General features: G+C 39.9%; 3 protein-coding genes across 9 annotated transcripts in view; all 3 read left to right on the forward strand.

The window, feature by feature from the left end:
• The window catches only part of ndufs8b (NADH:ubiquinone oxidoreductase core subunit S8b), a 16,174-nt gene extending 15,407 nt beyond the window's left edge, over positions 1 to 767 (forward strand). For all 3 annotated transcript variants that reach the window (XM_061834047.1, XM_061834046.1, XM_061834045.1), the window contains exons 6-7: positions 37 to 165; positions 378 to 767. In XM_061834047.1, the coding sequence (XP_061690031.1) occupies positions 37 to 165; positions 378 to 509 (261 nt within the window). In that variant the 3' untranslated portion in view covers positions 510 to 767. The remainder of the gene's footprint in view (positions 1 to 36; positions 166 to 377) is intronic.
• Positions 768 to 2,169: 1,402 nt separating this feature from the next.
• Positions 2,170 to 10,717, forward strand: ran (RAN, member RAS oncogene family). Of its 2 annotated transcripts, none has more exons than XM_061834044.1 (7): positions 2,170 to 2,323; positions 6,565 to 6,640; positions 6,723 to 6,807; positions 9,652 to 9,777; positions 9,860 to 10,047; positions 10,124 to 10,294; positions 10,373 to 10,717. In XM_061834044.1, exons 2-7 carry the CDS (start codon positions 6,602 to 6,604, stop codon positions 10,415 to 10,417), a joined length of 654 nt encoding a protein of 217 aa, XP_061690028.1. In that variant the 5' UTR covers positions 2,170 to 2,323; positions 6,565 to 6,601; the 3' UTR covers positions 10,418 to 10,717. The 2 variants fall into 2 exon arrangements, with proteins under 2 accessions (XP_061690028.1, XP_061690027.1); XM_061834043.1 differs by having other exon boundaries at positions 2,200 to 2,364.
• A 717-nt stretch (positions 10,718 to 11,434) lies between these two features.
• Positions 11,435 to 22,591, forward strand: part of stx3b (syntaxin 3b) — a 39,015-nt gene continuing 27,858 nt past the window's right edge. For 3 of the 4 annotated variants that reach the window (XR_009797016.1, XM_061834040.1, XM_061834041.1), the window contains exon 1: positions 11,453 to 11,875. Coding sequence is in view for 3 of the 4 variants with exons in the window: in XM_061834040.1 (XP_061690024.1) it covers positions 11,846 to 11,875 (30 nt within the window). In the remaining variant the exon portion in view is untranslated. Of the gene's footprint in view, positions 11,876 to 22,591 lie in introns of all 4 variants that reach the window. The other variant, XM_061834042.1, reaches the window with a different exon arrangement.

Here is a 22,591-nt window from a genome sequence, read left to right on the forward strand (position 1 = left end):
AGTACTTTCCAATCACAAGTTTTCTTTTCAATAAAGGCCATCACAATTGAAGCCGAGACTCGAGCTGACGGCAGCAGGAGGACCACACGCTACGACATTGATATGACCAAGTGCATCTACTGTGGCTTCTGCCAGGAAGCCTGCCCTGTGGATGCCATTGTTGAGGTGGGAGCTTTAGGGATTATTTGAAATAGTGGTGTAGGGCTGGCTGATCTTTTTAGATTTACAAAACAAACTAACATTCAATTTAAAGTTAAGTTTAACAAACTGAAATGTGTATGAGTATTAATAAAATAACCTTCTTTGGGGGTTGATTCTTCAAGTACAAATGCTGAAAAAAATTGAAGACTTGTGGCTGGTCTCTGTTCTTAACCCAGGGTCCAAACTTTGAGTTTTCAACGGAAACACACGAGGAGCTGTTGTACAACAAGGAGAAGCTTCTGAACAATGGAGACAAATGGGAGGCTGAAATTGCAGCCAACATTCAAGCAGACTACTTGTACAGGTAGACTGATAGGGTGTAACTGCCTGGCCAAGCTCTCTTTATAGAGTTCACCATCAAAGACTGATGATTAGATTTATCTAGTGAAAGGCATTAAGTCTTACATCTGATATCTGCTTTATAGCTAAACAGTCTGCACCCACCCACCCTTCCAGCTACATAACTTATTGTATGTCTTACAAGCCAATAATTTCAGGCAGTATTATGCTTGTTTTGCCCGATTCCATGAATATCTGAAAATAAAGTAGGTTTTGAAAGTTTGAAAGTATGTAATTATTTTCATTTGTGTCATTAGTGATCTGCAGTACTGTCACAACTGAGGAAAAAATATCGGTTTATTTTTTGATATCAAGTACAGTGTCGTAAGGTTAATTGTGAGTAAATGTACTCATATGACTGTACCACATAAAGAGGTTGATAGTTGGGGGGCGGGGGGTATCCAGTAAGAGGGGAAAAAAATGTGAAAAGTCCAATGATCATTTTTGGGAGCTACATTTTTAAACAACTCTAGGGGCCGACCATTGGCTTTCTCATTGAAAAATCCCAGTGGAGGTGCTCTTTCGACACCGACTGAGGAAACTCAAGCTGCCAACTAAGATGGTGCACTCCTAGAAGTTTATCATCAAGTCCATCTTCACCTTCCATCACCGTGTGGCACGCTGGCACAACTGCCAGGCACAGGCACTGACTGTAGTCCACTGTGCCTGCTTAAGAAGGTGATGGGATGCAGGGTCACATCTATCCCGGTCTTGCACATCTCTTGGACAGAGGAGCGTGCAGGTCTGCTTATGGTTGGCCCTACTTACCCTGGACACGCCACTCACCTTAGAGAGAAAGGTACGGTCAGTTAGGACCAGAATCTCCCACCGCACAAACAGCTTCTTCATTTCAGCTATTATATTCAAGAAAAATATGTTGGAATCACCCATTAAAATTTCATATCTACACTTGATGCTTATTGTACTGTTTTGACATATTGCACTGTTTGTGCATTTCACATTATTTTTCATCACAATTTGTATTTTTATTACCATTGTGGTAATACAATCGTACCATTTGTTTATTGTTGCACCATTGGACAATAAATGTCCTGTTGTGAATGCACCTTTCTCTGACAATGGCAATAAACTGATTCTAATTGTAGTGTGTGCCTATAAATGGTTAAACTATTGAATTTATGAGTTTTGTTTTTAGAGAAGTTGTGTTCAATACTTTTTTTGTTTAACCTTGGGGGCACATTTTAATCTTAAGGAATTATCTGATCTTTGCAATACTTCCTAACACATTTCTTGATTGATTTCCAACTATTCCAACTTCTAAATGTTAATCTTATTCAGGACATCTTGGGAACTATTCCAACTCACAAGGTACCAAAATTAACAAATGCCACATATTCACCCCCTCGGTTCAAATTTTTCGATTTATTCAAACCATTCCAAGTCTCCCCACGTACATTTCAACAAGTCTGTTCATTTCCACAATTCCGACAGAATTTGCATTCTTATGTTTGTATGGAATTCCTAACCCCACCCCACAAAAAATGCGTTCTTTCTTATGCAGGTTTCAGAAACGTTGCCATATTTATACAAACACAACAGAGCGCACACGTTGTGATGTGATATGAAAGAGCCGACACAACACTGAAGGCCACGCGTGTGTCGAGGGTGATGACGTCACATCAACTGTCCTCACTGCCTGTGGAGGGAACGTTTGGCGCTGCGTTGGTCACATGATCGATTAGGGCGGAAACTGACTCATAGGCCACGCCGAATCTCCCGCGCATGCAGCCATTTGCTTCCTCTCTTCGTTCGACACCGTTGGGTAGGTCTGCCTGTTCATTCTGCCCTAGGCCTGTCCGCTCTGTAAGTGTTCACACAACCTTGTAACTGTGTTTAAGCAACTCAGCAAGTCTGCGTGTGTATTTTAACATCACTGATGCGTCGTCGGTCGTCTTTCCGTGCGGCAGTTGGAAGTATTTCGGTGGCCGTTTGTGTAACTGCTAACCGAGTTAGCACTTTAGCACGGCGTCAAGTAAGAAAGGCGCCCATGCTGCGTGCTAACGCGGCTAGCAACTGACGTTTGCCTTATTTTTCCTGCTTTCTCGGCTCAAACCTCTCAAGTACCAAAGTTATAGCTGTATGGAAGTCTCCTCATCCACGGCTTATATTGCCATGCGGGCTGATTATCGCCAGACCCCTGCGACAATGTGGGACTTTCTTCCAGTTCGATTGTTCAGCTAAAGTGCACTCGTGCGTTTGGATTGCTTAGAACAAAGCTACGTGCGTGTCAGCTACATTCCTCACGATTGTTTTTTTTTTTTTTTGCCACCTCGCCATGGATTCATAGCAACTTAGCATAGCTTAGTATGCATTATTTGTTCAAGTTAACATGTCTAGAGTTTAGCTAGGCTACGATGGAACATACTAGAACTGGGCGCTGTAACTTCAACGGGCGTCACTAGCCAGGTAACCCATGTTCTGATGGCGTTGAAATTTATTCATTACTGCCAATAATTTTAAAAAAAGCAAGTCTTATATTATTGAAAGCACAACGTAACATGTAGGTGGGCATGGTTTATAAATCAAATAAGTACAGCCTTGTATTCATACTTTTCAGAATAATTGTATTTCCCAAATGCCAAACATGCAAGAATTTCACTCTGCAGTCGGCGTAGAATAAAACTCAATTAAGCAGACCTAAATATAGGAACGACGTGTGTATCTACTCCCTTCAAATAGTATTGGAACGGCAAGGTCAGTTCCGATGCTTTTGTTGTGTACCGAAGATGTTTTTGGGATTCAGATCAAAAAATGAATGTGGGACAAAAATTAAGAATTTCAGCTTTCATTTCAGGAATTTACATCTTGTGTTAAACAACTTAGGACTTAGCTCGTTTTGTTTTAAGGTATTTCTATTAAACAGATATATTGGTGAATAACACTTGTTTGGCGGCATAACGCCTATGAAATATATTCTTCACTTTTTGCGCGTGTGTGTGTGTGTGTGTGGGGGGGGTGGTAAGTAAAAAAAAAAAAAAAAACTTTACCCCTCTTGCTGTGAAGCACATTTCACTCTTAAGGGCTACCTTAGCTTCTCTCCTGCCTCTCATTTCCATTACAGAGAGAAAGACAGTCAACTTGGCTACAGCTAAAGAGAATTAAGTTTGTTCAAAATAATGGGATTTTATTGTCAGTTTGAATTTTGTGGTGTAGGATGTGGGAAAAGTAACTGCACACTGCAAAGTCTGTTAAAATGTTAATAGATGGCAAACTTACTCCTACATTGTAACATTCCTTACTTACCTTACCTGAGTGGGAGAAACGTAAATTAATACAAGCGGGATCGACAAACTTCCACTCAAATATTATTAATATGAAAACAGGCATGAATAAGCGCTATCACTGAAGTGGTTGCTATGGACATCACTAAGGTTATAGTGCACAGCTACAATGGAAAGGCTTGGTTTATCTATGTATTGAAAATTGTCAATGTATGCATGAACTAAAAACCGACTCACAGCCACCTGCATTTTTTTTAAAAATTATTTTTAATGTCCCAAGATGTTGCCCAAAAGCTCTGCTGTGTCTGTCAGTGATTTTTCCACTGCTGTGCGCATTAGTATGCCATGACTGGACTTTGTGGGAAAAATAGCATTTTATAAGTGCTCAAAAAATGTGTGTATCATTGTTCATCTATTCACGTCAGTCAGCCGGAGTGATTGGAGAAAACAAGTAAATGCTATTCTATTAGATGGCAGAAAGTACATATTGTATTTCATGTACCGTATTTTCCACACTATAAGGTGCACCTAAAAGCCTTTAATTTTCTCAAAAGCCGGTGCGCCTTGTATATGGATCAATAACGAGCCTTTAGTGCAGCTCCATCCAATGGATACGTAACCTAACCCCAGCCTCTACTGTAACATCTGTTCTGAGTCTTATAATGCGGTGTGCCTTATATATTTGAACATTTTAAAATGGGCTGTTCATTGGAGGTGCGCCTTATGGCGTGGAAAATACGGTATCCTCTGACATTTTTGTTTGTGTGTTGAGATTTTTTTTTTTCAATTGTAAAATGTCCCTTGGCTCCATAAAGGTTGGAAATCAGTGGTCTAAGTGGTTACACTTAGCACGAGCTACAGTATGTGCTACTTAACCACAAGTGTGTAACTATAGTTCCTTACATTTTTTGTACAGTTGTACTTAAGACAAAATCAGAGCTGGAGTAGGTTGTGGTTTTAGTCTTCGACAGACGTGATCCAGTTGACCTATGTAGCCATACACATTTAAACATACAAAAGAAAAATAAAAAAGCGCAGATGAAATTGTCCTACCCCTCAACCAAAATCTTTTTTCCGGGGATACAAGTGGTACTTTTTGTTTGAAAACAAAGCTTCACAATAGTTTCAAGTTTGCACTCTACATCTTTGACTTCTTTTGGACTTTAATTCTGAGAGGGAAGTACACGTTACATAAGTTTTTCGTGAAAACAAAACTTTTGTGTTCTGTTTTCTTGGGAAAAGTTCACATTGGTTGGGATTAAAAAACAAAAAAAGAAAGGTGTGTGTCAGGGAATTTTTTTTTTTTAATTTTAAATACAAAACAAACTATTTTTAGTCCTGATCACCTAGCCTTACTTCCTTGCGAGGACTGTTTCAAGCCTGTGACCATTGACTTCACCAGCATTTGAAATGCTTTTCCAGGACTTTACTGCACCCTTTCAGTTTTTTTTTGTTTTTTTTTTTTTTGGGTTTCTCTCTTTAGGAGGTAAAATGCATGGTCTCTTGAGTTAAGGTACTGTGATTGACTTGGCCAGTTTAAGACCTTCCACTTTCCCTCGTTTGTCCTTCGTTGTCTTGGCAGTTTTGCGCCTCTTTTTTTTTTTTTTTTTGCACAATGAGCCATCTCATCAGTTTGGATGCAATTTTTTTCCTGTAAATTACCAGGCAAAACATTTTTTTTAAAACTTCAGAATTTATGTTGCTACCATCATGGCTCACATCAATGAAGACTAGTCAGCCTGTTCCAGAGGCACCCATGCATGCCATGACATTACTTCCACGATGCTTCAGAGATGAGCTTGTGTTTTGGTCCATAAGCGGATCATTTTTCTCCATATTTTGGCCTTTTCATCACTTGGGAAGTGGTTAATCTTTCTCAAGCTATAAAACTTTAAAAACTTGGCTCATGTTTTGCAAAATCAAATTTGGCCTTCCAATGTTGCTAATGCATATTCTTCATTGGAAAACCATGAAAAATAACCTCCACTAAAAAAATCCAAGTTATACTTTTTTATTGCAAATGAACAATTCAACATATTTTTTACCCTCAGTATAAGGTGGGAACAGCAGTTGTCTTCCTCCACATGTACGGTAGCAATGCATCTTGGGTGTAGTCTTATTTGCTGTTCCTGCTGTGTGTGTCTTGACCTTTGAGGGCTTGTATCATAGATGTGATCAGATACACATTTGCAGACAGTCACAATCAAATTTGAGTTTGAGCAGTATGTGTGAATATTGTTACGTTGACTGTTTTTTTTATACAGCATTTATTTTGAGAGATTTACCATGTTATGCTTGTCTGTAACTTTTTCCACTGCTAGCTTTGAGCTACTTTTTTTTTTGAACGCAAACTGCAAGTGTGATGGATTTGAACATTTCATCGGTGTAATTCTTCTGTTTAGTTTTAATGAATTTCAACCCGAGTGTCAGTAAATGAGTTTTAAACATTAATGCTTTTTTTCTTACTACGTTAGCACATCTGCATGCTGTCAGGGTGCTGCTGAATGGAAGTGGTGCGATGGTTCAAGGAATGGGTTTATTTGTATAGGAGTAAAATCGGAGGTTTGGTGCTCGACTCAATCCAGTACTTTTTTGGGGGGGCTGGCATTGGACTAATATTTGACTTCAAAAATGCCAATGGGGACACCTGTAGTGGTGTGTGATTCTTGTCCTAATGGCGTGGCTACTGCCTTATTGAAGGGAGCTTGTTTGAGAGGTGGTACGCAGCATAGAAAGGATCAGCAATTTTCATTACTCATGTTTACCCTGGTTTCATACACAGGTCATTGAGAGCTGCCATTGTCCAGTAGTTTGCAAACATGTCGCTTGACGTTAGTACTGCAGCAGCGGTTTTTAAGGTAAGTAATTTCTGCTAATACAACTTTTGTTCTTCTACCAATTGGTGTGAAGGTTAATAATTAGTTTTAACTCCTTTGACAGCTTGTGCTGGTGGGTGATGGAGGCACCGGTAAAACGACTTTTGTGAAGAGACATCTCACAGGAGAGTTTGAAAAGAAATATGTTGGTGAGTGAAGGCTATGGGGAAGAAACCAACAAATTACATTGAGGGCAATGCAATCTGTTTAAATCAGTGAATCATTTGTCTGATCGATTTTCAGTTGGTAATTTAAAAAAAAGTGGATTTTTTTTTTTTCACAAGCACTAATTTTATTTCAACTGGTACTGTTTTTGTACCTGAAGTTTGGTGATGTTAATATTTAATCATTCATTCGCTTGTTCACTGCAACAATCGGTCCCCCGAGACATGCATAGCTGCATATTATGCAATAGTTGAAACAAAAAAAATGATCAAGCAATGTCAATTTAAATGACTTTTTCAATTAATGTTTATATTTGTGTTCTTTATACTGGCTATCTTCTCTAGTTCCAGTAATTCTAATCAGTGTCCTGTGACACAAGTCTGCCTACGCAATCTTCAGGGGTGCCCCACAAAATTACAAATTTTGTTTAACTCCCCCCAAAAAATAGTCATTTACAAGAAATCTGTTCCTGCATTAATGACTGAGACATAGTAACAGACACAAAAAAATACATGCTCTTCAATTTGATGGCAGGAAGTATATACACTAATTACTGTGCATTTATTTTTTTGGGTAATTTTGTTTCTGTACGATGAGATTTTCCAGTGGTAAAATGTTTTTGCTCTGAAACTGTTGGAAATCACTGCACGAGTCAAATCAACCCAACATGACAAATAATGGGAACTAACTTACTGTAGTTGAATTACTTTGTCCATTCATCCATTTTCATTACAACTTCACTGGGGTCACAGAAATGTGGGGTGTTATCCCAGCTATCTTTGGGCGAGAGGCAGGTTACACCCTGAACTGGTCGCCAACCAATTTCACGGTACAGAAACAAACAACCCTACGGATTCAGATACCCCCCTCCGGGAAATTTAGAATCTTGACTCAACATTCCGCACACGTTTTTGGGATGTGGGTGGAAAACTGAGTACTCAGAGAAAACCCACGCAGGCACGAAGAGAACATGCAAGCTCCAGAAGCTAGTGCTGAAACTTGAAACTTGGTCATCAGTACTGTGAGGCAGGTTTTAACCAGTTCCATGTGAATTTATTGTAATTAAATTACTTCACACACACTGAAACTTCTAGACTATGGCTCAATAGGAGGCTCGCATGTTTACGAACAACTGTTGGAGCTAGCACTAGCCTCCTAGGCTATCGTTTTGTTGGCTACTTGTGAGTGGTATTAAAAGTCAGTGAACATAACTCAAACGAGCCTGAAATAAACAATTTCCTGAGCACTGGTGACCACCCACACACGTTTTCCCATTATTTTTAAGATGACAATGATGTCACTATGATAACGTACTCCATGTTTGAGATGACAAGATCGTAAAAGATAGGACACGTTATTGGAAAACAAGATTTTATTGCAGTAGTCTGAAATAGTGTGATCGTGAAAGACCGAATTTGTCTTGTCTGATCCAGGCATTACATGTTGTTTGTCTCACTCCTCGGACTTTATTTATTTTTAAAATAAATACCCATTGGTTGTCAGATACAGACAGTACTATGCCAAAAGACATGCCGCAAGGCTAAAAATAAACTAGGTTTTGAATTTCAAAACTGATCCGACCAATCAAATTGGTGTAATGTCCAATGTAAAATACCTCAGTTTTGTGAAGGTCAGTTAAACTTTTAAAATAAATGATAATGACGAATATGATTTTACAACTACTGACATCTGCTCCCAAAATTAGTGGTACACACAAATGATTGCTATGTTAAAAGCAATTTTGTTTAGACCATAATTTGCTGCTGTTTGTTGTCACCAATGGTGAGGACAGGAAAGGACTTTCTGTAAGGCTTGCTTGAGATATGTTCACGTACTTTTAATACAATGGGGCTCGCAAGCGTCACAAAACCTGACTCAGTCAAGCATGATTTAGACAAAGATTTGGAGATTTGTTGTAAATGTTTATCTTTTTAACAATTGAGTACACAAGTATATACCGTAAATGAACAGGTCGTTTAAATACCGTTGCTCAATCTTGTGATCGTTTTTTTTTTTTTTTTTTTTTAAACTGATCAGCCCCGAAAGTCCTGATTGTGTAAAGATTACTGGGAATGATGACTTAGAATGGCTATTACAAAATTACGTTCCTGCTCTATGCAGCGCTAATCTAGCCATTTGCGAACAATTTGGCAGTGAAAAGAAGTAATATAAAAAATATAGTTAACAGACTGCTGCTACTCTGGCTCCTGCTAAATCGTCCGGATGTCGCACATGTCCCCATTTGATGTTACTACCCAGAATGCACTACAACAACAAAAATACAATGGCAGCTTGTTTTTGGATTTGTGAAAATTTATACTTCTGGATGTGATTATCAAAAGTTGTTTCCCAAGTTGAAAGATCATATATACCTAATGTAATTGAAAAGTTCACTTAAAATACATTTGCATTTTTTTTGCCCAATTGGATTTATAAGGGAAGAATTTTTAACTTGTGAAACACATTGAGCTATCGTGTTAATTCAACCTAAGGTCTTATATTTTGGCAGAAATAATGTAAAAAAAAAAAAAAAGTGTTTGATACCTGGTCCTATTAGCTACAGCATTTCATTGTTGGTCATTATGGTGGAAATATTATCTTCTCAGTAGGAAATTCAAAGTAACCAAAGAATTGCGCACTTTTTGAATTTCCAATTCAGACTGTCTTCGCAAAATGTCAAACAGAATTCGTCTCCAGTTGTTGAAGCCGTTCCAACCCGACTATAGCCAGCCTTTTGACTAAAAATACTTTGGAGATATGAGCATGAAACACAATTGAAAACTTTGTTCTATAATGCATGTATTGTATAAGCTCTCTTGTATTTGTAGCCACTCTGGGAGTGGAGGTGCACCCACTGGTTTTTCACACCAATAGAGGAGCCATCAGGTTTAACGTGTGGGACACAGCTGGTCAGGAGAAGTTTGGAGGTCTTCGAGATGGTTACTACATTCAAGGTGCCCTTCATTACTCATGCCATTAAAAGAAAAAAAAAACTTCAAAGTTCTTTTTAAGCCAACAAAGTGTTTTCTCTCACAGCCCAGTGTGCCATCATTATGTTTGACGTCACCTCGAGAGTCACCTACAAGAATGTCCCCAACTGGCATCGCGACCTGGTGCGCGTGTGTGAAAATATTCCCATCGTGCTCTGTGGTAACAAGGTCGACATCAAAGATAGGAAAGTCAAAGCCAAAAGCATTGTCTTTCACCGCAAGAAGAATCTCCAGGTCATCCTCGCAGCTGACTTTGTGTATGTGTAAATCGTGCAAATCCTGACTGACATTTTGATTGCTCTTTTTCCAGTATTATGACATTTCTGCCAAGAGTAACTACAACTTTGAGAAGCCTTTCCTGTGGCTAGCAAAGAAATTAGCTGGTGATCCTAACATGGAGTTTGTGGAAATGCCTGCTCTCGCTCCCCCGGAGGTTGCGATGGACCCGGCCATGGCTGCCAAGTATGAGGAGGAGCTTCAAGTAAGAACTTCATTATGACAAAATCTGCATCATTTCTCGGAAGGATTGATCTCATCCCTATTTTTTTTTTCTCTCCAGGCTGCATCAAATACAGCACTCCCAGAGGAAGAAGATGACCTCTAACATGTTCAATCTCCTTTCCTCTCCCTCTGTGAAAGTGAAGTTGTTGGAATTTTCCCCTATAACTGTAAAACCCTTGATTTTTGTTTTATTTTTGAATTATTTGTGTCTTAAAACTCAGTTTCAACAAAGCAAGTCTTGGTGGGGAAAGTTGCTGTTCAATTTCACTGTATAGTGTTGTTAGCATGACATGCTTCTCTTTATTGAGCACCATCCACTGCACGTAGCCAGCTTGTAATGCTGTTGTACGGTGTGTTGGAAATGCTAAAGAAGGAAAGCTTCAATAAAACCATTCTCAATTCATGTTCACTTTCCTTTTGGGAGCTGGCGTTGTGGTGTCATTGGAGGAATAGCATTTTAGTGCGAGATTAAACCCAGGATTGCCAAATGGAGTTATGTAGTGGAGCAGTTTATGTTTTGATAACGGGGGGGGGGGGGGGGTCAAATTTTGGTTACACTCAATGTCAGCCTGGCTCACAAATGTTCTTTAGCTTGTTTACCCTATCTCCATGTACAATAAAAACTAAAAATAAAAACAGTACAGTTCAATGAGTCTTTTTTTACTTGGCCAGCAGGGGTCAGTCATGTTTAGAGTGCAACTATTAACATTCTCGTTTCTTTTATGTAATAGGCTTATGCACACTTTCACAAAGATGGCCACCGCTGATTTGGATTTAGGAAGGCTGTTTGCGTGTCTTTTCACAATACATTTTGCTGGGCTACCGCATTATTCACGCTGTATAATTTTTATCCCAACTTAATACACTTTTTTTTGTGTTCATGTTTGTCAACGATCGGAAAATGTGACAACTGGAAACCAAGTGTTGATAATCAAGCAAGCCCAAAAAATAAAATTTATCTGGATACTCAAAAATAAATTGAACTTTTATCATTGGACGGAACGATAAAAACTGAACGAGTTCGCCTTTTTTCCTTGAATTTGTGCTAAGTGCACCTTTGTAGCACTTAGAGTCGTTGGTCCCACAACACCTGAATGCAGTGCAGGTGCCGGTGGGTGTGGCTACATCACTGTTCTCTGGGATTTGTGTGCGCATGCGCGTGGCAAAGTGCGTTTTAGAATGATTACCGGCGGAGGAAGATTATACGCTTCGACACAACTGTTGTTTTAATCCCCTGGGCGAGGAGATTTACACAGGAGAAAACACTGGATACCGAGTGCAGCAGCCATATTGTATGGGAAAACCACGATTGGACACCAGTTTTCAGGAAAAAAAAACGTGCTTTTCTTCAACACTGACAGGACTTTGAAGAGTTTGTATTCGCCTTCAAGGCCAGTGCCAGTGGGTTTAATGTCGGTCAGCTAGCTTCGCCAGCTGGCTGTGAAAAAGAAAAAACCGACCGACGCAAATTTTCTCAAATTATTTTTGTTCACTTGTTTAACTTGGAGAACTTCCTTCCACACGTTGAAAGATGAAGGACCGATTGGAACAACTGAGAGCGGTGAGTCCACAGAATCTCCCGTATGTCTTTGAAGAATTCCCTTTATTCACTGCATAAACCTCTTACCGAGGTTATTGAAAATATAATAAACAGGAATTCCAAACACGTTTTAAAGATTATTAAATTTTAAGATTATTCACTTGACACCATTTGAAAATAAACACGAATTTCGAATGAGTCTCGTGTCCTGCAGACAATATTCACTTCAAATACCGTATTAATTAGATTACTTGCGTCAGTTTGGATGTTACTCCATCCATACGGTATGGACTTTCAATCTTCCGTGGCCGTGTATGATTAACTTGTAATTCGTGAACAATCATGAACTATAGAGTACTCATACAGTTGCTTAACAAATGACGTGATAATACTGCTTTACAGCCATTTAGAGGCATTTATTTGTATGTGTATTGCTTGTTCCACGTAGTGATCGTGAATTTCAAGGTAAGAAAGAGAGACTTTACTGACTGCACTTGCTTGGAGAAAATGATCAAATATATTGTTACTCAGCAACGGTGGCTTGAAAGCAGAGCCTTTCTTCAGCATTTACCTTAATTCAAATATTGATGACTGAATCATATGAGCCATTATAATAAAGGGTGAAGTCTTAAAGTTATTGCAACATGTATCAATTCGGGATGTGTTGCCATAGCCACATACAAGTCCTGACCAAATATTTGTTGTGTTTGAAGTAGTTTAACTGTGGTATCATCCAAGACTTCCGTGTCTCCCACAGCTGGCCTGTTTTTCAGGGAAGCAAAGAACAAATAGCAGCCAAAGTGTGCTTGGAAGTTAATAGGTTTGAACTTATTGGACCACACAAAGCCACGTTAATTACTGAGTCTCATCTTTTGAACTCAATTTAAGAGTTTTATTTCCTGTACAATGTTTCCCATCACATTTTACACACTGGTTGTCTATCGCTCATGTGATATGCTCTATAAGGTCACATGACAATTGCCACTTATCTTTTTCCCCTTTTCGCTTTTAAAGGTTTTACATAGTTAAAACCATGTACTGAACTTCAAAGCACAACTTCCAACACCTGATCCATCCAATAACATTGTCTTGTAAAACGCTGCAGGTTACTCAGAGGTCAAGTGTACTTGAAATTTCTGCAACATTTTTAGGTAAAATGTTTCTATCGAGCAGGGGTGTCCAAAACATTTCCTGAAAGGTCCCAAAAAAAGTAAGGCTCGAAGTGTAACTTTGACTTTTTTTTTTAGTTTAATTTATTAAATGCGCTAAAACCATTACATTAAGCAATTATATGTTATAGTTACTGTGGAAAAAAAAAACTGCTGCATCATAGCTTTCTGTTAAATTAGGTGACAGGGAAATAATTGAGCAACTTGTAGTATTTTGAGGTGGCCCCCAACCCTTGGGGTAGCCCAATGGTTCTCAATTGTTGTCTCTGTGGGTCCTTAATTTTGTTGTAGTTGCTCTTTTGTTGTACACATGGGTAACATTTACTGTCCCTGATCTGATATTTTCTATATGGGAACTTGATATGCCATTGTAGTATACCAAAGAAATCCATCCATCCATTTTCTTAGCTGCTTATCCTCACGAGGGTCGCAGGAGTGCTGGAGCCGATCCTAGCTGTCAACTGGCCGGAGGCAGGGTACACCCTGAACTGGTTGCCAGCCAATCGGGAGGGCACAATAATAGAGACAAAGACCCGCATTAACAATTACATCCAGGGGCAATTCCTTCAGAAGTATTGCAATGGCATGGTCAATTCCTTTGGTTTTGTTGTATTTTGAAGACATTTGGGTTTCAGATCAAAAGACGTATATGAGGCAAAATTCAGGTTTCCGGATTTTATTTTATGGTACAGTATTTACTTTTAGATGTGGTGAACAATTGTCCATGTCGATACAGTATGTGCCCTGCAATTGACTGGTGAGCAGTTCAGGGTGTTCTCTGGCTCCCAAATTCCCCCAAAATAACGTGCTAATTTTTCCATTGGTGTCCTTGTGACTAAGAATGGTTGTTTTTATGTACTTTGCAATTTACGTGTGACTAGTCCAAAGTGTACCTTGTCATTCAAAGTCAGCTGGGATAGGCTTCACCACACATGGGGCCGTGACCCTAATAAAAACAAGCAGAAATGAAAATTAATACATCTCCAATACTCATGGGTTATCGGGTTTTTATTTTAGCATTGACGTTTGATCAATACAACTACCGGAGACATTCCTTCTTTGTCTTTTATTAATCTTGGCCAGTAAAGCTGATTTGATTCAGATCAAAGTTCAGTCTTTAAATGAGCAACTCTTCTCAATGTACTGCCCAAATGCGACTTGCATTTGTCGTGGAAGTCATCCGCTTCCTGACTTCATTTCGCTGAGTGAAGGGTAGTGGAAGGAAGTGGGTCTTTACTCTTATCAAGCTCGTTCACACTTCAGAATGTTGCCTTTAGGTTTTAATATTCTGGGAGTGACTTGCTGAGGCATCAGAAAAATGTCATTATTGCTGGATGTATCCACAGAGGTGACAGAGTGAGTATATTGGTTGAACGATGATGAGGATGGAGCTGCAAGGCAAAAGAGCTAGAAGAATATCAAAGAGAATGTCATGAGGCATGCCATGAGGGAAGTTTGTGTTAGAGAGGAGGTTGCATGCGATAGGCTTACATGGAAAAGTATTACATGCTGCGGCGAATCCCAATGGACAAGACAAAAGAAAAAGATAAAACAACACATACTGTGGTACCTTTACTTACAAAATTAATTCATTCCAGAAGTCCTTCAAAGTACATCATGTGAAAAAAATAATGAAAATCATGTTCATTTACCTTGGACATTGGGCAAATATGCAAAGAGAAGGGTGAGTGACAAGCAAAAGGCATCGTGGGTGACGGAGGAGGAGGCAAACGTTTGACAGCTGAGATGAAACATGTTTGAATGTACGCAAGCACACAACTTAATTCCACTAAAGTTTCTTGGTCCCATGGTATTTTATATTTTTGTTGCAAAAAACACAAATGGAAAAAAAAAAAGTTGTACTTTACCAATGTGCGCTACTGTATGAGAGCGCTAGCGTATACTTCGGTGACGCTCGACTGTCCAAAGAAAATGAAAAGCATCATGGGTAAAGATTGATGTCTCTCTTCATGGAATGCCAGGAAGATGCTACAGCGATAGCCAGTGGGAGAGCAGCTCTATAGTGCCACTTTAAAAGCAAGATGCAGGTTGTTTACATTCTGCGGAATTTGGGTGCTGCGACTCCAGCGTCCATTTTTTCCCTTTCGTATTCTGAATTTTCCTTTGCAACTAGAGACAATATTTTTCTGAGGAGAGTTTTCGTAACCTGAATATTTTGTTACTAGAGATGTTCGAAAGTAGAGGTACCACTGTACGAATTTGCTTCTTCTTTTTCATCTTAAAAGTTTGCTAATCTCAGCTCAAACGCAGTTCGAGACAGATCAATGTGAGAACTGTACTGTACCACTGAATCACTTATATTGGTGAGTTGCAACATTGTGATATGTTAGTGATTAGCATGGTGTTCCCATTAGTCTTTTATCATCCACTCATATTTTGTGAATCGTGAGGATAGATCCTTGTCTAAAAGTGTCATTTAATCACTGACATGGAGGTGATGATGTATGAGCTATGCTGCCCTGACAACAAATACAAGGTGCATATTTGTCTCCGCAGCTCGGCATCATATTTAGCTGCATTAGCTGGAGCTTGTAGGTAGTTTGGGCGGTGCCAAATACCATCCAGCAAGGCCTGAACAGCTGAAAGCAGTGAGGTTGGGCATCAATAGGAAAGCTTCATTTTTAGCTAATAGCCTTTCGCATGATGATGTAAAAGCTATACTATTACCATACGTCATTCTCATATGCAAATTTGAATTATTACATTGACATTTATTTTTGTTATTAATGTTTGTGTTAGCAGTAATTTGTAGAACGTATGTATAAACATTTATGCTTTTGCTTTTACATGAACGGTTGATTGATGCGACTGTCATTCAAACCATGAGTTTGGTGTTATAAAGTGACCTCCCGGTCAGGTTCAAATCGGTAAATAGCAAAGCTGTATAGCATATTGCTTATTTATATTAATTAATTCTTTACTCTGAGGAGTGCATATCTGGGCGTGCCAGCTGTCAGTGCAATGAATGTGAAGTTATTTTGGTACTTTTATTTCGGTGAAAAAAAACAAACTTATTTTTGGGCAAAACATTTTGGTGGCTGAAATTTTGGTGCATCACTATTAATCAACAACAATTTGGAGAGTTGGTTAACCGTTTAGGCCACTGTTTTACTCAAAATTGCCCAATCCACTACATGCGCGATATACAGGACTGAGAATAGCTGACTTCCTATGTATACGAAGCTAAAGAGCGTAATTTAGATTGATGCCAAACTTGCGAAAAGAAATAAAATATGACTGGTGTATTTTGGGGGAAAAAGCTCTCTGTATGACTATCATCTGTTTATATAAAAATGAGACGTAAACACAAACAAAGCTTAAACACCATCTGTTGTCATCTTTGTTGGCTCTCTGGGTAGATTGTCGCAGTTTAAACTTTCTACAGGAGCTTTGATATGGCCACCTACCCATTCACTTCAGTATGAAGGAAGTGCCTATTACTGTTTTTCCGAATGCAGAAGTAGCTTGTGCATACACCGGAGTCCTCTGATTTCAGCCGCTCAACAGTAAATAGTATCTCTAAATTATGTGGTCCTCCATGAAAGTAGACTGATTATTGTTGTTTAAAAAAAACAAAAACATTTGGATTTTTTTTCTCCCCTATTTTGTGACAGGCGGCACGGTGGATCAGCTGGAAAGCGTTGGCCTCACAGTTCCTAGGTCTAGGGTTCAATCCTGGCCCCGCCTGTGTGGAGTTTGCATGTTCTCCCCGTGCCTGCATGGGTCTTATCCAGGCACTCCAGTTTCCTCCTACATCCCAAAAACATGCAACATTAATTGGACACTCTAAATTGTCCTTAGGTGTGATTGTGAGTGTAGCTTTTGTCTTTCTCCATGTCCCCCGTGATTGGCTGACAACCAGTTCATAGTGTACCCCGCCTCCTGCCCGTTGATAGCTTGGACAAGCTCCAGCACTCCCGCGACCCTTGTGAGGATAAGTGGCTAAGAGGATGGATGGATATTTTGTGACATATGGAGCAAACGTAACGGAATCATAATCATCCATCTATCTTCCAAACAGGTTATCCTCACTAAGGTTGCAATTGTGCTGGTACTTCTCTCATCTGAAGTTGGGTACACCCTTAATTGCTCACCAGCCAAACAGAGCGCACATACAATCATTCATACTCTCATGCATACACCTATGGGCAATTTAGAATCATGATTTGCACTTATTTATATTATGAAAAAAAAACCCATTGTCCACTCAAACTCTGTGTCCCCTGCCTCAGTATGAGCCGCAAGATGTGCATAATTCTTTCAGAGGTGAGAGTTGAAAGTCCTTCTGACAGCGGAAACTGCTAGCCATTCTTTAATATGTTTGGGCCTGTCACATCGGACCAACGTCTTCCCCCGCAATCAGAGCCAGTTCACCACCAGGTGGTGATCAATTGACAACTCCGCCCCTCTCTTTACCCAAGTGTCCAAGACATACGACCGAAGGTACTGTGACATTACCACAATGTCGACCATCAAACTGCAACCTAGGGTGTCCTGGTGCCAAGTGGACATGTGGACACCCTTATGACTAAACGTGGTGTTTGTTATGGGCAATCGGTGATGAGCACAGAAGTCCAGTAACAAAACACCACTCGAGTTGTGATCGGGGCGTAAGGTGTGGTGTTCTTTCCCATCACACCCTGCCAGGTCTCACTGTCATTGCCCACCTGAACATTGAAGTCCTCAATGTGAGCACTCTCCAGCAGTCTCTTGAGGGACTCCAAAAAGGGAGGGTACTCTGAACCATTCCCCCACCCAAAGGTGGAGGGAGGCTACCCTATCATCCACCGGGGTGAACCCCAACGTAAAGGGACTGAGCTGGGGGGCAATAAGTATACTCATACCTGCTCAACACCTCTCACCGCAGCCAACACCAGAGTGAAACAGAGTCCAACCCCTCTGAAGAAGACTGGTACCCGAGCCCAAGCGTTGTGCAGAGGCGAGTCCAACTATCTCTCGTCGGAACTTCTCGATCTCACACACCAGGTCGGGCTCCTTCCCTGCCAGAGAGGTGACATTCCACATCCCTAGAGCCAGTTTCTGTAGCCTGGGATCAGATAACCAAGGTCCCCCGCTTTCGGCTATTGCCCAGCTCAGATTGGAAACCCACCCCTATGGCCCCTCTCACAGGTGGTGAGCCCGTGGGAAGGGGGGACCCATGTTACCCTTTCGGGCTGTTTCTGGCCAAGCAGGCCCGGCAATCTTACTTGCCTGTGCCTTCGATGCGCACCGCCAGTGAATACTGAATATCATTATTATACAGTACCTTGTGAAAGTATTCAGCCCCCTTGAACTTTTCAACCTTTCGCCACATTTCAGGCTTCAAACATAAAGATATAAAATTGAAATTTTTGTCAAGAATCAACAATAAGTGTAGAATGAAATTTATTGGATATTTAAACTTTTTTTTTTACCAAATAAAAACCTGAAAAGTGGGGCGTGCAATATCATTCGGCTCGCTTGTAATAAAACTTTGTAGCACCACCTTTTGCTGCAATTACAGTCGCAAGTCGCTTGATGTCTCTATCAGGTTTGCACATCGACAGACTGAAATTCTTGCCCATTCTTCCTTGCAAAACAGCACAAGCTCAGTAAGATTGGCTGGAGAGCGTTTGTGAACAGCAGTCTTGAGCTCTGCTCACAGATTCTGGATTGGTTTAGGTCTGGACTTTGCCTTGGTCATTCTAACACTTGGATACATTTATTTGTGAACCATTCCTTTGTAGATTTGGCTTCATGTTTTGGATCATTGTCCTGTTGGATGATAATTCTCCATCCCAGTCTCAGGTCTTTTGCAGACTTCAATAGGTTTTCTTCCATAATGGTCCTGCAGGCATGAGCATTTCACGGAAACGATCGTTACCGTGTCGTTACCCAGCCTGAGAAAACACGGAACCGAAAGTCCGTTGCCCAGATCTCAGGGCTTACTTTTAATAAAATTCGGCCATGTGTGGAATGTAAAACAAGTTCTCAACGAAATACAAAAATCTGTATAAAACTAACCTACATGAACCCCTTTATTTTTAATGATTAAAACGCCCAGCTTTGTTAGTGTGGTTTACAAAAAGCACTGGTTTCCGCTTCTGCGCTACGCATGCGCAAGGTCGAGTTATTCATATCCGGGTCACTCAAACGGTAGTCAAACATGTTTGTTGCTTAGCGTAAAAGACAAAATGCTCATGCCTGCTAAGGGTTTATTCTGAAGTACATGTAAAAACTGTTTCCCATGAGCATTATCAATGGGAACCGAAAAATCGTTTCCCAGGACAAAAATCAATGGAACCGAAAGATCGGTTACCATACTTGCCGAAATCCTCATGCCCGGTCCTGTATTTGGCTCCATTCTTCCCATCAATTTTAACCATCTTCCCTGCCCCAGCTTAAGAAAAGCAGGCCCAAACCATGAGGCTACCACCACCATGTTTGACAGTGGGGATGAATTGCTCAGGGTGACGAGCTCTGTTGCTTTTACGCCAAACATAACGTTTTGCATTGTGGCCAAAAAGTACGATTTTGGTTGCATCCTACCAGAGCACCTCTTTACCACATGTTTGGTGTGTCTCCCAGGTGGCTTGTGGCAAACCTTAAACAAGACTTTTTATAGATATCTTTGACAAATGGCTTTCTTCTTGCCACTCTTCCATAAAGGCCCGATTTTTGCAGTGTATGACTGATCGTTGTCCTATGGACTGACTTTCCCACCTCAGCTGTCGATCTCTGCAGTTCATCCAGAGTGATCATGGGCCTCATTGCTGCATCTCTGATCAGTCTTCTCCTTGTTCGAGGTGAAAGTTTAGAGGGACGGCTGGGTCTTGGTAGATTTGCAATGTGGTCTGATACTCCTTCCATTTCAATATGATTGCTTGCACGGTGCTCTTTGAGGTGTTTAAAGCTTGGGAAATCTTTTTGTATCCAAATCCAGCTTTAAACTTCTCCACAACAGTATCTCAGACCTGCCTGGTGTGTTCCTAAGTCTTCACGATGTTCTCTGCACATTAAACAGAACCTTGAGACTTCACATAGCAGGTGCATTTTTACGGAGACTTGATTACACACAGGTGGATTCTATTTATCATCAGTCAACATTGGATCATTCAGAGATCCTCATTGAATTTCTGGAGTGAGTTTGCTGCACTGAAAGTAAAGGGGCTGAATAATACTTTCAGGTTTTTATTTGTTAAAAAGTATAAAATATCCAATATGTTTCATTCCACTTCACAATTGTGTCGCACTTGTTGTTGATTCTGGACAAATTTTTTTTTATTTTATATCTTTATGTTTGAAGCCTGAAATGTGGCGAAAGTATGAAATGTTCAAGGGAGCCGAATACCTTCACAAGTCAGGCCATGTATTGTAATCAGTCAGGTCAAACCAACATTACAACATAAGTACTGGGTGCTAACTTGCTGGAATTAAATTACTTCACACACCCCGAAACTTAGGGTACAACAAATTTTCCCAAACATCATACAGGGTATAGGACTTTTTAGTACTAGCTTGTTAGGATGATAATTTCTCTTATTGTCCTCTCAAAATTTTTTACAAGTTCCACATTCTGTATTGAATGATGTTAATTTTTCATGTTTTTGGTTAAATAAATTGTAGTAAATGGCAAAGAAGTGTATGTGGGGTTATGCCATTTATATTAATGCAAAATACAAAGCGCCTGTTTTTTTCTTCAGCACCCCCCAAGTCGGAAATATACTTTCAAATCTAATTTGCAAGGCTGTCTGTTTGTGTACATTGGAGTTGTTTGCAGCTACTTTGGCCTCAGGTTAGTTTGCTAAACAGGATAAAGCTAACACAGGTGGATATTTTACTGAGGTGGCTGGATTGTTTTCTACTTGTCTCTTAAGTTTACTGACTCTGTATTGAACTTCATAGTACGCAAACAAGAAAACTCAGATGCTCCGCAAAAGTGGTTTACAAAATGGAGGTATGGGTTTATGAACAACGCAGTTCACGTACAACTCCAGTTATCGTCATTGAAAAATGACCTCTAATTATGCATTATTTTCAGTTTGCAAACGGTCTAAGTGTGGATTAACGGAATGATCTTTGTCATTTCATTCACACTAAACTATGATCATTGATTTGATACATGTAACGCATTGCTGTAAGCTGAAAAGTAGTTGTCTCCTTCGTGGTGTAAGACAAAAATGTGTTGTAGGCGGAAGCTCCAAATCAATACACGACTATAAGGCCCCCCCCAAAAGTTGTTGTGGTTCCGATTTCCTACATCGTAGAATTAGGGTCGATAGGTAGGTTTTAATTTAATTTTATTTTTTTTACAAAATAGTTTTCCTCTGTCTCCAGTACATGGTGCCACCATTTTCTTGTCATCGTAAATTTATGCTCTCACATGCATAACGACATGTCATGGGACGAGGCAGTTCAGGCTATCTGACGTTCGTGAAGACATGGATATACACACAATGATCTGGCAACAAGTAGCATGAAAAACAAGGCTTAAATCAGCCACTCACCTTTGAAAAATCACACACGTAAAATTTGTTACAAGTACAAAAAATAGATATTGAAAGATGTCGCTTAGCTTGTGTAGTCCTGATGTTAATTTACACGTTTATTTCATAAACGTTATTAAGTAAACAAGCCTGCTCCGAAACAATCAATCAGTATTCACCCGGAAACCGAAAATGCAAGTTAACCGCACAGAGCATGTCCGGAAGTGATGCCAAAAGCACATATTCCGAGCTGCTTCAAGTACTGCGAGCGCAATTACATCAAAAGTTATCAACATAATGAGCCATGTCTAAGGAAACTCAGTTACACCAGGGGTGCTCAATGCGTCGATCGCGAGGCAGTTTTGGTTAATAGTGTGACAGCGTGCCTCCCAAAAAAAAAGACATTAGCCTATCATCCACCTCGTCGCTTGATTCAAGTGTGGCCAATACGGCTGGCTGCTTGAAAAGTAGATCTTGGGGAGGGGATCTGGGCACCCCTTAGAGACGTTGAAAACATTTCTGGCATATAACACAGGTAATGTTTCAGTATCTAAATATGTATGTAGTATGAGATTGTGATTTACTTTGACTTGATGTAAGTTATAATGTTGGACAAATCTGTCCATATCATTTTCCCCGTGGTACCGCGTTATCTTGAAGTTGAAAACCTTTCGCCTCGCCATGCTTTATAATCCACTGCTAGCTTTCATCAAAGGATTGACAATAGATAGCGCTGTAAATTACACGAGATTATAACAATAGATCATGATGAAATAAAATATTTGATTATACGAATTATTTAGTTTTGAAATTGAATGTCTATTGACCTCTCTAAAGGGCCACTGTCATGAAATGCATGATTTTTAGTATGTTATTAATGAAAAAACAGCAGCCAGTATGAGCCATTCGTTTTTGTATGAGTTTTTGTAAATCCTGCCATTAAAATCCTCTCGAGGGATTTGTTTTTAAGAAGCAGGAATTGATGTACAGGGCAGTAGCCCACTCAAGCTTTACCTGCAGGAAGCTAGCGCATGTTCCTTCGTGTTAGCCAAAATGCCGGCTCGTTGCATTGCTGGATATTG

This window comes from Syngnathoides biaculeatus, chromosome 11 (genome assembly GCF_019802595.1).
Source record: "Syngnathoides biaculeatus isolate LvHL_M chromosome 11, ASM1980259v1, whole genome shotgun sequence".
Classification (NCBI taxonomy): domain Eukaryota; kingdom Metazoa; phylum Chordata; class Actinopteri; order Syngnathiformes; family Syngnathidae; genus Syngnathoides; species Syngnathoides biaculeatus.